This window comes from Prunus dulcis, unplaced genomic scaffold, assembly GCF_902201215.1.
Source record: "Prunus dulcis unplaced genomic scaffold, ALMONDv2, whole genome shotgun sequence".
Classification (NCBI taxonomy): Eukaryota; Viridiplantae; Streptophyta; class Magnoliopsida; order Rosales; family Rosaceae; genus Prunus; species Prunus dulcis.
This window is the reverse complement of record NW_023010153.1, coordinates 3,896-21,598: the sequence shown is the minus strand read 5'-3', so window position 1 is coordinate 21,598 and position 17,703 is coordinate 3,896. Positions and strand designations below refer to the sequence as shown.

General features: G+C 37.8%; 2 protein-coding genes and 3 long non-coding RNA genes across 5 annotated transcripts; 1 reads left to right on the top strand and 4 right to left on the bottom strand.

The window, feature by feature from the left end:
* The first annotated feature begins 452 nt into the window (after nucleotides 1–452).
* Nucleotides 453–2,993, top strand: LOC117613042 (60S ribosomal protein L15-2-like). The gene is made up of 4 exons (XM_034341685.1): nucleotides 453–579; nucleotides 1,537–1,703; nucleotides 2,101–2,298; nucleotides 2,455–2,993. Exons 1-4 carry the CDS (start codon nucleotides 576–578, stop codon nucleotides 2,698–2,700), a joined length of 615 nt encoding a protein of 204 aa, XP_034197576.1. The 5' UTR covers nucleotides 453–575; the 3' UTR covers nucleotides 2,701–2,993.
* A 1,242-nt stretch (nucleotides 2,994–4,235) lies between these two features.
* Nucleotides 4,236–5,641, bottom strand: LOC117613044. The gene is made up of 3 exons (XR_004583651.1): nucleotides 5,506–5,641; nucleotides 4,999–5,140; nucleotides 4,236–4,562 (listed from the first exon to the last, which is right to left on the bottom strand). It is a non-coding gene; the product is annotated as an uncharacterized LOC117613044 (long non-coding RNA).
* A 2,952-nt stretch (nucleotides 5,642–8,593) lies between these two features.
* LOC117613043 (60S ribosomal protein L15-2-like) lies at nucleotides 8,594–11,205 on the bottom strand. The gene is made up of 4 exons (XM_034341687.1): nucleotides 11,125–11,205; nucleotides 10,168–10,334; nucleotides 9,333–9,530; nucleotides 8,594–9,176 (listed from the first exon to the last, which is right to left on the bottom strand). Exons 1-4 carry the CDS (start codon nucleotides 11,126–11,128, stop codon nucleotides 8,931–8,933), a joined length of 615 nt encoding a protein of 204 aa, XP_034197578.1. The 5' UTR covers nucleotides 11,129–11,205; the 3' UTR covers nucleotides 8,594–8,930.
* Nucleotides 11,206–12,048: 843 nt separating this feature from the next.
* LOC117613048 lies at nucleotides 12,049–13,619 on the bottom strand. The gene is made up of 3 exons (XR_004583653.1): nucleotides 12,916–13,619; nucleotides 12,763–12,833; nucleotides 12,049–12,402 (listed from the first exon to the last, which is right to left on the bottom strand). It is a non-coding gene; the product is annotated as an uncharacterized LOC117613048 (long non-coding RNA).
* Nucleotides 13,620–14,035: 416 nt separating this feature from the next.
* LOC117613050 lies at nucleotides 14,036–15,149 on the bottom strand. Its single transcript, XR_004583654.1, has 4 exons — nucleotides 15,050–15,149; nucleotides 14,829–14,918; nucleotides 14,607–14,707; nucleotides 14,036–14,117 (listed from the first exon to the last, which is right to left on the bottom strand). It is a non-coding gene; the product is annotated as an uncharacterized LOC117613050 (long non-coding RNA).
* Nucleotides 15,150–17,703: the final 2,554 nt, after the last annotated feature.

Here is a 17,703-nt window from a genome sequence, read left to right as displayed (position 1 = left end):
TCTTGGTGCAGCAACCATTCTGTCCTAACTACAATTCTATGCCTAAATTGCCTCTTCACTTTGCTGAAAATTCCTAAGATACATCTCAAAAAAATTAAAAATAAATAAATTATGTTGAACTTTTACTCAAAAATTGCGATCATCGAACCGCATCCAACAATAGTTTTTTGGTATTAAAAAAAACACAGAAAAAGAAGAAAAGGAAGATTATTTTTTTGATCTGAGCAGGGCGCAGAAGTAGAGTCCAAATCAGCATAAATGTGGGACCCTGGCCCTTTAGAAACATGTTTCCCTTTGTCATTTGGGCCCCAAGAGTAAATTGTGAGAGCCTGCCCCAAGCCTGTTTAAAAAAGCCGAAAAAGATGCTGTCGTTTCTTTGGGACGCGACACGCCGTCGTCTCGGTCTCGGGACAATTTAATATTAGGGTTTCGAAGGAAATGGACGGCCCAGATTCGAAGTCCCCGACCAACCACTATAAAAGCTGAGGTCGGTTTCTTCACAACTCGTAGCTCTGTGTGGCGAAATCCCTAACACAACTGCCGAAGCCTGCGCCTTGTAGCTCATTGCTCATACAATGGGTATATCTCTCTCTCTTGTTCTCCGTGTCTCTCACCTGAGACACTGACACTTTGGTTACAATGGGCTTATTATTTGTTTTGCTTTAGTTTTCTAAATTTTGAATAATTCTTTAGTATTTATTTAATAGGATAATTGCTAAAAGGTAGGAAGTGGAGTTAGTTGTTGGAATAATAGCTTGTTACGAAGCTGAGTTAGTGGAGTCCTGTTGCAGTCCTATTTTTCAGATTATTAGTTGTAAATGTAAACCTGTTTAAGGCCATGTAGACTTGAAGAATAAAGATAATCAGAATTCTTTAGCAAAATAACTTGAATCCCATAATTTCATTGTTTCTTCCTAGTCTTTCCTTCTTGTCCATATCACAATTCCTTAATGAGCTTGTGTACGTTACTTATGCATGTAAAATTAAGATGGTAGCAGAAAGTTAGAAGCTGAATTTCGAAAAATGGACAATTTATTGTAACTGGGTTGGTATTTGTCTGATGCTTACCTGACTGAAGCTGTTTGTTTTCCAAGCTTGTGAAAGATCAAACCTGGGAACTAAAAATATTTTCTTCATTTTTCTTGTGTCCTACATTTTTAGGCAACACACCGCATTTCAAGGTTTTAGCACCTTATTTTTTGTTTCCTGTTAGTGTTTTTGGTTTGATGTAGAATATCACTGAAGCTACATCTGTTTGATTTCCACGAAATTTTTCATAGATGATGTTTTTTTACGCATCACCAAGGATTTTTAGTTGCTTAAAATGTCTTTAATTGGAAACTCTTATTTTCTTTGGGTAATGGGGTATTTCATTTCCTTGAAAAGCATCAAATTTGCAATTATAACATTGGAAAATTTACTGTAGAAACTGATGCACTTGGGGTACTGTTTGAGATTGTGACGAGATGTAGTTAGTTTTAGATGTCACAGATATTTTCTTGAACATTTGGTTTTGTTGTGTTTTGCTGATACTAGGAGCTTACAAGTATCCATCGGAGTTGTGGAGGAAGAAGCAATCCGATGTGATGAGGTTCCTGCAGAGGTTGCGCTGTTTTGAGTATCGCCAGCATCCTTCTATTGTCCGACTCACAAGACCCACACGCCCTGACAAGGCTCGTCTTTTGGGTTACAAGGCCAAGCAGGTAATGATAATTTCATGGATCCATCCTATACGCAAACTCATTGTTGAAATTATGTTTATCTAAACTTCGTCACTAAGGTTAAAAGGTGTCCAGCCTTTTGACTTGTACATGACTATGTTGATCTTTCAACTCTATGGAACGATTATTGTACTTGTGTGTTGCACTGGAATACAGTCCTGTACTATCTATCTTATGCATATCTAGAGGTTTATAAGTTTCATGCTTTGCAATCGATCATCTACCTAGGGAGAACTCTTGACGGCTCTTTCTTTTTCCCTGACTCGATAAAGTGCACTATTTCCGTCTGCATCTTATATTTTGTTTTTTTTCCCCAGCCGTGCTCAAGTTAAGTAGTTTATGATCTTCCAGCTGATTGTTCTACTAAAATGCGTTCCAGGGTTATGTTGTTTATCGTGTCCGTGTAAGGCGTGGTGGTCGCAAGAAGCCTGTTCCAAAGGGTATCGTATATGGGAAGCCCACAAACCAAGGTGTGACACAACTAAAGTTTCAACGCAGCTTGAGATCTGTTGCCGAGGAGCGCGCTGGCCGGAAATTGGCTGGGCTTAGGGTTCTGAATTCATACTGGATCAATGAGGTGACTCAGTTGTAACTTCTCTATTCTTGTACTACTTGGGTTGCAGTACTTTTTTTGCTGTTTGTTTCTTTTTGGGGGCGGCTTGGCAGTAGTTTTATTTTGTGGCGATGCACCTGCTTATTCTTCTTTGCTAATCTATCTATTCTATGGGTGCAGGATTCGACTTACAAGTACTTTGAGATAATCCTGGTCGATGTTGCTCATAATGCTATCCGAAATGATCCAAGAATCAACTGGCTCTGCAATCCTGTTCACAAGCACAGGGAGCTTCGTGGGCTGACTTCGGCTGGGAAGAAGTACAGGGGATTGAGTGGAAAGGGACACCTATACCACAAGGCACGACCATCTCGCAGGGCAACTTGGAAGAGAAACACCACCCTCTCCCTTCGTCGCTACCGTTGATTTCACTCATGTTAGCTTACGCTTGCTTAGGAAGTTATGTCTGCGTACTTCCAGGAAGACAATGTTTGAATCAATTGTTGTATTTGAATGATTTACTGTCTAATTCGGATAGGCTCTTTATAGTTAGTCTCTTGTCTTGGTGTTATGTGTGGGTATTATGAGGAAGTTGTTTCTGGGTAGTTTGACGAAGTTGTTTATGTTTGTCATGAATTTGGTAATTGAAAACTTGTACCAGGTTTTTATTTGAGGAACAGAAACAATAAAATATACTAACCTGAGTTTTTCAAATTTTATAAGCAAATATTCTTATTCTGCTTGCAAATCTACTAAATCATTGTCCTGCAAGATTATGGAGATTTAAAATGTGGATTGCCAAAAGTTCAGAACAGAAAAATGTAATGGAAATGGTACAAACCAGGGGTAAGCTTTTCTTCCTAGGTGGCACTTTTCTCCTGTTAGTAACTTGTAATAAAGCACATGGATCGGGAAGAGCAGAGCCATACCATGTGATGTTTTTACATTCTTCATCTTCTTTGCAAGACTCATTCTCAGCAACTTCGGTCGCATGCACCAGTGCTTGAAAAGGAAGAAGTGGTCCGACATCACGCATAGGTCTCACGGTTATTTCTGCTGATGCCTTTGATTGGATGGTGGATACCAACTAAAATGGAGCAAAGTAAAAATAACTGAAACTTGTAACATAACTGACTTTGATTATCAGTTAATAAAGATGAGGCTAATTTGTATTTCTGACTTTGTGTCTTAGATTTTTATTCAAACACCTATGTACTCGAGTAATGCGAGGTATCACACCTATGTCCAGTGGCCATCTTGTCCACATTTTTGTAGAATTTCGTTTTCCTTTTAATGAAACTTAGCTTCCTAACAATAAACAAAAGAAGACTTGCGTAGTTGTACTGTTTAAGAAGCTTGAGGTTTCCATGATTGTATCTTCTGGTGAAAACTTGATTATATAGGTAATAAAAAACAGAGGGAGATAGAACGAGACATTAGAAGTCCAATGTATGCGTAGGTTTATGATGGAGTGCTTGCATGCATGCACATGTATTTCTACCCTACACCATTCCACAAGCATTAAATTATTTCATTAAATTGGTTATCCTTTTTTGTTTTCACTTTTTTAATGAAAAATGTTCAATAATGAGAGAGCTGGCATGCTTAAAACTGAGATGGGTACCTACTGATCAATAATGAGAGCTTCCTTTTTTGTTGTTTTTCAGCTGATCATATATGAATTATTATCTTGATTGAGACTCACACACTGTTCTATCTATTAATTATCAATTTTTACACCAGTTGTTTGATAATTCATCAAACTATTCAACTTTTTACATTCAAATTGACTTTATGTTTGAGGATATTCTGGAGACGAGGAATGCTGGACTCCTTTTTAGTTTAAGACAGTCACCTGGAATTTAAGATTTGGAGGTTTTCAAAGGAGCAAAGCTTGCAGACTATAAATCTTTTCCTGCACCAATATCATCAATTAATGTTGAGAGAGAGAGAGAGAGAGATAGAGAACCAACACACCATTCTTATTATAACATAATTAAACACACACTACGATAATACAAGACATTAATTGTTCAAATTCATCACACTTGTTGGAAATAAAACACAGAAGAGAAACAAGACTACCCCAACAAGTGAAGAAATTATTACACACAAAACATTCATGCCTTTCTACTTATTCTTACTTCCCTCTCCACTCCCTGAGCTCTCATCCTTAGACTTGGCTGCCTCAAGTTTTTCTTTTTCTTCTTTTTCTTTCTTTTCTTCTGCCTTCTTCTCCATTCTCGCAATTCTGTCAAGGCGCCTCCATTCCGCATCACTTATCCTACCTGCCATAAATGATGATGATGAAGAGTAAGAGTAGTGGTGGGTTGTGTGTGATGAAGAGGAAGAGAGAGTTTGAGTGGCTGCTCAAGTTGTTTTTGTTGTGTGATGAAGAGGAAGACGGGTGGGGTGGGGTTATTTATATACAAGGTGAGAGAGAGAGAGAGAGAGAGAGAGAGAGAGAGAGAGAGAGAGAGATGTATATATTAAATAACCAACACACCGTTCTTTTTATAACATAATTAAACACAGCCTACAATAATATAAGACATTAATTCTCCAAAATGTGGATTACCAAAAGTTCAGAACAGAAAAATGTAATGAAATTAGTACAAACCAAGGGTAAGCTTTTCTTCCTAGGTGGCATTTTTCTCCTGTTAGTAACATGTAATATAGCACATGGATCGGGAAGAGCAGAGTCATCCCATGTTATATTTTTACCTTCTTCATCTTCTTTGCAAGACGCATTCTCAGCAACTTCAGTCTCATGCACCAGTGCTTGAAAAGGAAGAAGTGGTCCAACATCACGCATAGGTCTCACGGTTTGTTCTGCGGATGCCTTTGATTGGATGGTGGATACCAACTACAATGCAGCAAAGTAAAAATAGCTGAAACTTGTAACATATCTGACTTTGATTAGATCAGTTAATAAAGATGAGGCTAATTTGTATTTCTGACTTTGTGTCTTGGATTTTTATTCAAACACCTATGTACTCAAGTAATGAGAGGTACATGCATGCACAGTATTTCTACGCTACACCATTCCAAAAGCATTAAATTATTTCATTCAATTGCTTATCTTTTTTGTTTTCACTTTTTTTATTCGTGGCCTTAAAATGAAATATTCAATAATGAGAGCTAGCATGCTTAAAACTGTGATGGGTACCTACCGATCAAAATTGAAAGGGAAAAAAAATTGCATGACAAAATTTTTAAATTTTCGAGTACCTGATAATATGAACCATGGAGGAAGAATCCATGGCGGAAGAATCCAATGTGATAAGGTTCCTCCAGAGAGAGAAATAGGCTGACTCACATCACATGCATGCATTTATAAACTAGATAGAGGAGATTTCTGCCTTTGCTATTTTACCTGAAAAAAGCCCCAGCAAGGTCAAGGCATCAAGTTTTGCAACAGACTCTAAAATCTGCAAACTGACCAAAACATCATCAATGAGTGCCAAGCAATAATACTCATATGTAGGCAAAATTGCTGGATAAAAGTTGCTGGAAGTTCTTTTGTCTTATGGAGGCAAAATTGTCTCACATGTCGTGGAAGGAAGTGTCTCTGCATACAGAGTTAGGTGGGCTTGCTATTAGATCTGCGAGTCAATTCAGTTTAGCAAAATTAGGTTAGAAATGGTTAACGATGAATTCAATTGGTGGGTCAAGCTTGTTACCAAAAAATACCCGGAACCGCATAAAAGATCCTAATAACCCCATTAAGTGGCAGCCTCCTCCTAATGGCTAACTTTGATGGTTCTGTGTCCTCAATTCTTCTGCAGCTATTGGCAAAGTTTCAAAGTGATAGCAATATAGTCTTCCTCAGGTTAACTACCAAGATATAAGCACCAATCCTCTTTACAGGGTACTACAGAAAAATAATTTTATTTAGAAATTTATCTTGCGATTTGTTGGAAAATTTGAGAGGCTAGGAACAAGTTTTTATTTCATAATGATCGGCCTAATATTATAGTTTTGATTTTTCAAATGAAAAAACTTCTTTATCAGAATTTCAAAATGCTAATTATTGTCTTAGAAGCAAGAATATGTAAGATTAAAAATGGGGTGAATTTGTTTACGGGGAAATCTCCTGGGATAAATTTTACAAACACTAATACAAAAAGTGAAAAAGACAACCACAAAAAAACGACGGTAGAGCAAAATACCATCATTGTGTTTAGAAAGACAACGGTAATAGAAAACCGTCATGGATAAGTACATAAACACCTAAAAAATCGATATCCGCTTGGGTGTTTTCAAAACACAACGCACCGAACAAAAAAATCGTCATCTTATTAAAAAAAATTTCTTCAAACTTGAACTCTTACCCCAAAAACAACGACAGCAGGTATAAAGCCACCGACGTAGAAAGTAAAGAAAAATAATTTTATTTAGAAATTTATCTTGCGATTTGTTGGAAATTTTGAGAGGCTAGGAACAAGTTATTATTTCATAATGATCAGCCTAATATTATAGTTTTGATTCTTCAAATGAAAAAACTTCTTTATCAGAATTTCAAAATGCTAATTATTGTCTTAGAAGCAAGAATATGTAAGATTCAAAATGCTAATTATTGTCTTAGAAGCAAGAATAAATTTTACAAAATAAAATGTTGATGGATCAGTTAAAAGCACTGGATAAGCTTCTGCATGTTTTGTAACTAGAGACGTAAAGGAAATGTTAACTTTGGTTGCCGTGACATACGCGTTTAATCCCCCAACTGAAATTGCAGACCTAAAACATGGTTTACTTTGGGCACCAAGGTCAGATAACACAGAGAAAGGAGATTCTCAGTTTTAATTGATATTTTGAATTCTAATTTTAACCATATTTCATTGAGTATTTTTTTCCTCGAACAATTCTGACTTGAATGCGATACAGCAAATAGTAGTGTTATAATGCCCTGGTCCCCTCCACCTCCACTTGCTTTTGTTACTCTCTTCTTGTGCTTCAAAAGTGTTGCAAGAATTTTGCAGTAACATTGTATCAAACAATACTATCTACAGGGAAGCTAATTATCCTGCTGATTCTCTTCCAAACATTAGGTCATGACAAGGCCTAGGACACACCTGATCATGGCCACAAATACATCAACAAATTAATACAACCTAATATAATAGCCCTATATTATATTAATACAACAAATTAACTGTCGTGACAACTTTTCTGAACGTCGATTAGACAAAAACAATTGACGTCTTAGAGAATACACACGTCAATGAGGGTTATAAAAGCATCTTTTAAAAGGCCAACCACGTCCAGTTCTACACACATACCAACGTGGTAACAAATTGTATTCTAGGGACATAGTGAGGAGATTAACCACGACCGTTAGTTTACATTAACAGCCGTTCAAACTTTGATCCACGGCGTTTTATTTCCTGTTCAAGACGTCAAAATCATTTTTAATGACTGCGGATAAAAACTTGGGTCGTGGTTAGGCATTTTTACGTCGGTATGTAATAAAATTGTGCCATGTTAAATTATTCAGACGTCAGTGTTTTAAAAAAAGCGTCGTCTAACATTGTCCAAGTGGCCTTTTTTCATAATTTAAATTTCGATTTTAGCAAGAGTCAGCTGTGGAATACGTTTAACAAGGCGGTGTTTTCCTGTTTAGCGACGTGGAAGATGTTATAAGCTTCGGTCATTCTACACCTGTGATGTAGTTAACACATTTCATGTCGTCTATGACATGATTCTTCACCTGTAATATATCCTTTTAAGACGTCTTTTTTTTTTTATTTTTTTTTTATTTTTTCTTTCTTTAAGCGTCGTCTAAGATTGTCGAAGTTTTATTTCTTTTTTGCTTTTTTATAGATTTTAAATGTCAGTTTTTTATTTAGTGAACGTAGTATATGTTAACCACGACTGTTTCTACATTATACACGACAGTATTTTTTTCAAATAGAGACGTGAGTAACATTTTTTACGTCGGCAAGTCTGGAGTTCTTGACATGTAATACTCTTTAGACGTCTCTATTTTCATAACACAGAGAAGGAGATTCTCAGTTTTCATTGATATTTTGAATTCTAATTTTAACCATATTTCATTGAGTATTTTTTTTCCTCGAACAATTCTGACTGAATGCGATACGTACAGCAACTAGGAGTATTATAATGCCCTGGTCCCCCCTCCACTTGCTTTTGATACTCTCTTCTTGTGCTTCAAAAGTGTTGCAAGAATTTTGCAGTAACATTGTATCAAACAATACTATCTACAGGGAAGCTAATTTTCCTGCTGATTGTCTTGCTAAGATTAGGTCATGACAAGGCCTAAGACACACCTGATCATGGCCACAAATACATCAACAAATTAATACAACCTAATATATTATATTATGCACCACGGCATTTCGCTCTCAATACACGTCACCAGGGACAATCAACTTAGACAGTAAAACATTCAATAATAACCTGGTTCAAGTTTTCAATTACCAAATTCATGACAAACATAAACAACATCCTCAAAACTACCCAGACACAACTTCCTCATAATACCCACACATGACACCAAGACAAGAGACTAACTATAAAGAGCCTATCCGAATTAGACAGTAAATCATTCAAATACAACAATTGATTCAAACATTGTCTTCCTGGAAGTACCCAGACATAACTTCCTAAGCAAGCGTAAGGTAACATGACTGAAATCAACGGTAGCGACGAAGGGAGAGGGTGGTGTTTCTCTTCCAGGTTGCCCTGCGAGATGGTCGTGCCTTGTGGTATAAGTGCCCCTTTCCACGCAAACCCCGGTACTTCTTCCCAGCCGAAGTCAGCCCACGAAGCTCCCTGTGCTTGTGAACAGGATTGCAGAGCCAGTTGATTCTTGGGTCATTTCGGATAGCATTATGAGCAACATCGACCAGGACTATCTCAAAGTACTTGTAAGTCGAATCCTGCACCCATAGAATAGATAGATTAGCAAAGAAGAATAAGCAAGTGCATCACCACAAAATAAAACTACCACCAAGCCGCCCCCAAAAAGAAAGAAACAGCAAAACAGGTCCTGCAACCCAAGTAGTACAAGAATAGAGAAGTTACAACTGAGTCACCTCATTGATCCAGTATGAATTCAGAACCCTAAGCCCAGCCAATTTTCGGCCAGCGCGCTCCTCCGCGACAGACCTCAAGCTGCGTTGAAACTTTAGTTTTGTCACACCCTGGTTTGTGGGCTTCCCATATACGATACCCTTTGGAACAGGCCTCTTGCGACCACCACGCCTTACACGGACACGATAAACAACATAACCCTGGAACGCATTTTAGTAGAACAATCAGCTGGAAGATCATAAACTACTTAACTTGAGCACATATGGGGAACAAAAGGTACATCAGAACAGACAACAATTAGCATGCAACAAAAACAAAATATAAGAAGCAGACTGAAATGGCGCACTTTATCGAATCAGAAAAAAAGCAACAGCCATCAAGAGATCTCCCTAGGCAGATGATTGATTGTTTGGTTTAGTACAGCTTGTCTCCGGAAGCATGTACTGATTTTAGGCAAGCACCCTTTTTAGGCAAACTGCTTAATCATCGGAATGCTGCTTTACCCAGCAAATATACTGGATTGGGCCTACTGGTAGAACACAAGGAAACAACACGCAAGAGGAAGTGTGCTGACTCACTGAAACAATTGTACGCAATTATGTATCATTAAGCACAGCATGAAACTTATAAACCTCTTGATATGCATCAGATAGTGCAGGACTGTATTCCAGTGCAACACACAACTACAATAATCATTCCACAGAGTCGAAAGACCTACATAGGCATGTGTACAAGTCAAAAGCTTTTGGACACCTATCAACCTTAGTGATGAAGTTAAATAAACAAATTTTCAACACTGAGTTGCGTATAGGATGTGATCCATGAAATCATCAGTACCTGCTTGGCCTTGTAACCCAAGAGACGAGCCTTGTCAGGGCGTGTGGGTCTTGTGACTCGGACAATGGAAGGATGCTGGCGATATTCCCAACAGCGCACCCTCTGAACGAACTTCATCAAATCGGATTGCTTCTTCCTCCATAACTCCGATGAATACTTGTAAGCTCCTAGTATCACCAAAAGAGAACAAAACCAAATGTTATATAATAGATCATTGATCAAGCAAATATCTATGATATCTAAAACTAACTACATCTCATCCCAATCTCAAACAGTACCCCAAGTGCATTAGTTTCTACATTATCTTTTCCAACGTTATAATTGCAAATTTCATGCCTTTCAACGAAATGAAAAACCCCATCACCCAAAGAAAATAAGAGCTTCCAATTAAAGACATTTGAAGCAACTAAAAATCATTGATCATTAAAATGCTGTGTCGAAAACACTATCCATGATTAATTTCGGGGAAAGCAAACAAACTTAGCTGCATTCATTTACTACATCAAATGAAAACACTATCAGCCTCGAAATGTGTGTGTTGCCTGAAAAATGGAGGACACAAGAAAAAGAAGAAACAATTTTTGTTCCGAAGTTTTCATCGTTCACAACCTTGGAAAACCAAGGTCCTCAGAACATCAGACAAATACCAACCCAGTTGAAATAAATTGTCCATTTATCGAAATTCAGGTTTCATTTTCCTGCTACCATCTTGGTTTTACACGCACAAGTCACGTAGGAAAGTATAAATTATCCACAGCACACAAGCTCACTTGCCATTACTGGGATTTACGAACCAAATAAACGCTAAGCATAACAGTCCAAAAAGAATTTAAGAAGTAAATAAGATAATAAAAAGGAAAGCTAAAAATCAAATGCATATAAAATAGATTCGTATGAAGTATCACTGAGAACAAGAGAGAGAGAGAGAGAGAGAGAGAGAGAGAGAGAGAGACGTACCCATTATATCGGCAATGAGCTACAATGCGCAGGCTTCGGCAGTAGAGTTTGTGAAAGAAACCTCAACTTTATAGTCGTGGACTTCGAATCTGGGCCGTCCATTTCCTACGAAACCCTAATATTAAATTGTCTCGATCCGACGGCGTGTCCAGTCCCAAAGAAACGACAGCGTCTTTTTTGGCTCTAAAATCAATTTACCCATAATCTTGGAGCCCAAATCCATGGCATAAACATGTTTCTAAAGGGGCGCGGGTCCCACATTTATGTTGATTTGGACTCGGGGCTAGTTTGACATTGTTGTGCTGTAAAAATAATCGCTGTCAGATTTGCTGTGAGAGAAATCAGCTGGGAAAATGTTTGTATAATAATTAGTTCCTAAGTATTTGGTAAATTTTTTTGTGAAAGTGTTGTGAGCTGTATATAATGATTAAAAAATACATTTTGTTAAAATGGCTTTTCTGTTCAAGTGTTTAGTAAAAAGAAATGCACTTTCACTTCTCCATTGCAAAGTCAGAAAATGCGACACACACCAAAACTTAATGCACCAATATACCACCCTTAGCCATACATTTCGCAAATACTATCTATAAATACAAACTTATTGTCCACTAAACTCTTTTTCTTTTTTCTCTTAGAGCTCTCTCGCAGTTCTCTCTTCCTCTCTCAGTGCGCGCTCTCTCTCTCTCTCTCTCCCCATTGTCGCTCCCCAACCACCACGACTCCTTTTCATTCAAATTGTATGTATGATATAAACATAACTGAAATAGTAAAATTTAGTAATTTTTGGATGAATACAAAAAATATTCAACGGAATTATCCAAAAACAAAAAATCTTCTAATTCATTGTTGAATCAACACGAATCATCATCTCTAATACTCTTAACCAACTCTTGGATATCTAATGAGATGAAATGCCATGCTGCTATTGTAGTACGTTAAATTGTCATGGTTCATAGCTCTGCACAAGACACTCATTCGTACTAACTTTTATATTTTCATTAAATAGTACACAAGACATAATCATGCTCTACAACTTCTTAATAAATTTTTGTTCATAACCCCTCTGCAGCAAGCTGCTTCTTCAGGCTGAGGACCTCGACTCCCTTTTGTCGCCAACTGGTCCTTTAGGTTTTTTGAAGCCTCCTCAAACTTTCTGTTCATGTGATCGGACTTGTCCCGTGTTTCCTTGTATCTACTTCGAAAGGCATCTAACCTTGCTTGTGCCCCCTGGAAGCCTCATTCGAAGCTTAGCTTTCTCTATAACCTTTAAACTTGATCCTGTATTGAAGTATACCAGGCCAAATTAAAGACTCAATCCAAAGAAAGATAATATTGCCTGGGATGGACAGTTCTTTTTTTCTTTTTCCTTTTGTTCCTTACTGAAATGAAACAACCACGTCGGACAGTTCTAAAGTTGTGAATTCTGATAACTCCAGATGAAAAGTATTGACTTCATTTTTCATCTTTTGTGATAGAAATTTTTAATTCATTTGGAGAGCGTGGATCTTATTATACAAACTGTTATTTAACCAAAAGCTACCAAACCCAATTGTTGAAACTGCAGCTGCACAACTATTGTTCATGCCCAGAAAGATGAAAACTACGTTGCACAACAAATGAAAGTATACAAGCACTTACTTTTGTGAATCTTAAGCTCCATGCTTGAAATTCTCCTTGTCAGTTCCTACTTGAAACTTTGCCTCCATTAACTGGTAGTATGTTCATCATTATGTGAAATGACACAAACAATTTAGGTGCCAATGAGAAAAGAAGGACTTTTCAGTGACCTACCAAGTCATTGTAACGTTTATTGAGACTTTCTTCTTCAATTGCATGTTTCTTCTGCTCTTGGATCTGAGTCACTAATATATCCTTTTCCTTTGACATAGCAAGGAGCTGGTTGTTCAGACTCTGTAGACAACATGCAATCCATCAAACAAATGGAATAAGTTCTGAAGAAATAATGTTGGTTCCTTCCCCAATACTACTGAATTTTTCTCCCTGACCATTATATCCTGGTGCGTAGACAACAGAGTGGAGATAATACCTGGTAGTCATTTGAAAGTTATGACTACTCTTTTATTCGAGTCAACAAACCATCTCTTTCTTTACTCAGAAAACTGAGCTCCTTCCGAAGCACATTCACTTCCTCACATTGAGGAATTCCGCACATCTCTGAATTTGAACTCAACATCTAAATGGTTTATAAAGTAAAAGTTAAAAAGCATCATTGCATTTTGCGTAACCATACAATATTCTGAGCTAAAGCAAATAACTCACTTCTTCAGACTGTTTGCTCAGAGCAACGGTTATATTTTTGTCATTATTCAGTTGATCAATCTCAAAAGACTTCTCCATGCTACAACAGAAGAAGTATAATAAAATAACAATGTCTTGGTCTTCCAGAAATTCATGACCTTGAAATTAATATTCAAGATATTCTAATAAATCTGGCAGCAAAGAAGATTCAAATAATTTGTTACATTATCCCAAAAACGTACTACAAATCTATCCCATCTTTGGATATTCTTTTAACATTTTCCGACAGTAAAGAACTATGGGAAGAGCATGGATATTTTGGCAAGCGGAAAATTTATCCTAAGCCTACCCCACTAAAAGGACTAACAAACCTTGAAAGGGGAAAACATGAAATATCACAATATACCTAAGAGACGACCATTGAATACCAAAAGCTTAAGTTTTTTAGGGAATTAAATTAGAGGCCCTTATAATTGCTTACTTCAGCAAATGACAACATGGCCAGCATTATTCCAAAGTAACAAATTAAACATGCAGTATGGAAGATTGCCACTAATGGTATATAAGACCAACTAATATACAAGAAGATATTAGTTTATGGAGAAAAAAGGAAGGAAAGGAAACTGACGCAAATCTGCATGTCTTCTGCACAGCCGTTTCCTCACAAGAAGTTAATCTTTCTCTAAGGACCTTGCATTCTCGTCTTCAAGACTCCATTCATTTCTCACCTTACACTTCGACATAATCATAATCAGTTTAAGCAGATACTGTTATGAATAATCAAGCAACAAATATTGTGGGTTTTAAACATTCTATATCACAAGTAAATGCATCTGAAACAGGTAAAGACCAGCTAAACTATCTAGAAAAAATGGTGATAACAGATCTTTCCTATTAGTCAAACTGGGGGAAATGAAATTCATATATTCAGACAAGCAATGTGGCTGAAGAGATATCTTTTGTGATACCGTAACCAAAGCTTCAGCCTTAGAAGTTTCAGCAGGAGAGAATCAAACTGAGGGTCATACAATAAGGTTAATCCTAATCGCCAAATTCACTCAAAGAAAGAAGGATGCACATGCCCTTAATTTCCTTGCCAACGGAAATTTTCCGCAGATACCATTTTGAAGAATGGCAAGCAAACTGTTCATGATGTACACAAGCGGAGATGAACCTCACCTCTGACATTTCCCTTGATAATGATGTAATCTCATGTTGTATACCTTTGATTTCTCTTCTATTCTATGGCTTCAACGGAAGTCTTCTCCTTAGCTGACCATATTGCTTTTTCCTCCTCCATTTCCAAAAGGGAATCTGTAAGTTGCTGCCAGCCAAAGAGAACAATCAAATGAGCAACTGTGCACCAAGAAACACACAGGTTCAAAATTCAACTACAGAATGATGTTTTTATTTAAAATTCAGGAAAAGACCCAAAATTAGTCTACCATCGCCAAGTCTCCCTTTTCTTCAGTGAACATTTTAATGGAGCCTTCCATCTTTCGCTGCTCAAATTTAGATTCTTCCAGGCTCTGTTTCTGGATATACAGATAAATTACAACGAAAAATTAAAAAATTCACACAAAAAAGCAAACTAGCCATTTATTCTTTTTAATGAAAGAAGAAAAGGACTTAAGTTAGCTTGAGAGAGAAATGCGGACTAGCTTACCCGGGCCAAAAGCTCTTCCTGCAATGCTTCCAGTTCCAAGTTTGATGTACTCAATTTTTCGGGCAGGTTTTCTAGTTCAGATGCTAAACCCTTGTTAATTGACACAGCATCTTCTTTTTCCCTGTATACAGCTGCCAACTCTTCTTCTAGAGAAGTCATCTTTGTCTCCATTTCAAAAGCATAAACTTCCATCTTTTTGTAGTTGTCCTGAAAAACAGGAAAAACAAAATTATAGAGTTACCATCATACTACATTAAATTATGATTCTTATTTTAGTTAAACGAGGCTCAAAAAGCTATAGCAAAGTAGAAAAACAGCAAGGACCATAAAACATAACAAGTAAAATTCTAATTTTACTTTAATACCTCAACAAAATATTAACTATTAAGTTGTTCTCTCTTCAGCAAGAAAATTAGTTTCTTTTAGCATAAGTATCTCTTCACATCAGCGTATTGACATTTACAACTAAAATAACTTGCATGCAGCATAACAAATTTTATGCAGGATAATAATGGAACAAAACTTAAAAATCATTGTCACCACCTGCAATTTCTGTTCAAAAGAAAGGGTTTGTGTTCTTTTAGAATCAGACATAATGACAGGACCCGCCCCGGAATTTTCCGGAAACCAGAGCGGACCCCGTCTTTGATCCGACATCATCCCGATGCCGGGCCCACTAAATTAAAACTCGAGACTTTCTACCAAAATTTTGGCAGAGTCTCCCCTGTTAATTAAGCAATCCCAACAAAATTTATTCAACCTGCAACACACAGTAATAATAATAATAATAATCCCAACCATCAGCATGCTTCCACAATTCTACAAGTCGCTATAGTGGCCTCCGGCCTCACAAGTAAAATCTATCAAGGGCGATACAGAGCAACTACTGAATTTAGATTACAAGTACAGTTGAGTAGAAGAAATTACTCAGTTCCTAACTAGAAAGATGCACAGATTGAGCTTCGTACACCACTTGCACGCTTCCTGGAGCGACTACTGGCTGGGGGGCGCAAAACAGAAAATATGTGAGTGGACAAAAACCAGATTTGCAGTTAAAAACAACATAGTAACCCCACCATGTAAAAAATAATGCTCAGGGCATGCAGGTTCACGCAACAATAAATAATTACTCAAAACTTAATTCATTTAAACATTTCAAAAACACCAGTTATCTCCTTCAAAAAGAATCCCCATACTCTCAATCTTACCCCTCCTGTCAAGCTACTAATTCCTTACACACTCAACCATACATATCCATATAAGTATACCTATAAATATATAAAATAAATAGCTATACGATATACGATATACTCAACACACTACCTAGGTACCGGGAAAACAATCCAACTGGGGGATCGTTTGACTAGTCCGCAGGATTTCCAGGTGCTATCCTGCGTCTAGGGATGAGCGGTCCAACCGGGGGACGAAACTCCAAAGCTCCCACACCGGAACATCCAACGCCATGTGTAGCTTCCAAACTATGTCCTACGCGCGCAGACTAGATCATCACACACCGGAACATCCAACGCCATGGTGATGACCCTAAACTCTATACAAGGTCTTTCCATACGCCGGAACATCCAACGCCGCATATGGAAAGAGTCTCACACGCCGGAACATCCAACGCCGCGAGTGAGACTAGTAACTGGGGAAGGTACTTACGTAGTGTAATCACACAACTTCTCTCCACAACCACATTCTTCCACATCAACCTCCAACTACCCCAATATCTCATCTATAGCGAATATATAATTATACCTCCCCACTCTCCATATAAATGCACTCTCAAAAAACCCAAAATACCAAACTCACAATGTAATGCCAAATACTATACGACCATCAAAATCATTTCATGAATATAATATATAAATTCCATAAACCATTAAAACATTATGCAAAATCTTTCATCAATTAAAACCATGCATATGATTAAAACAAAGTCCACTCACAGATAATCCCACGCTGCCTGACCACGTGAGGGTCCTGCCTGCTGAGTACGTGCAGTCGAAACACCTATTTCGAGATACGAACCGTTAATTAATATAGAATTACGTCGAAACGGAAATCACAAATTAAATGATTAAATCCCCAAATTCCCCATACGCGCACGTTGAAGAAAATATCCTAAGGTCCGATTACAGGTTTAGGAAGCGTTCACGATTTTACGGTTATCGCTAACCCGCAAACTTTGCACTATCGAATTGGAACATTCGGGGCTCCGATTCAGAATTCGTGAAGTCCCATACGGTCCTAGGAACACCTAGAACAACATATTTTAATTCGGGAAAGATCTAACGGTCGGAACCTATCGAACCCGGATAACGCACAATATGCGAAAATCCGTTCGATAGTCAAACGACATCCGAATTGAGATTCGCGAATTCCTACGCGCTCGTGACAACCTAAGGATCTCATCGGGTTACAATGCAGCCTCACCAGACTCGCCCACGCGCCGCCACACGCGCCGGCAGCGCGTGGGTGTGTAGAGTAATTTCCGGCGACGGAAAAACTCCACACCCGAGCTCACCCTTCCTACCCTAGTTTCTACTCGAGGTCAGGATCACTTTCTTCAACTACGGGGAGGCCCAATTCGGGCGGCAACTGGCCGAAATTTCAGTTTGAAATTCAGCCCAAACCCTAGGTTTTCCTAATCG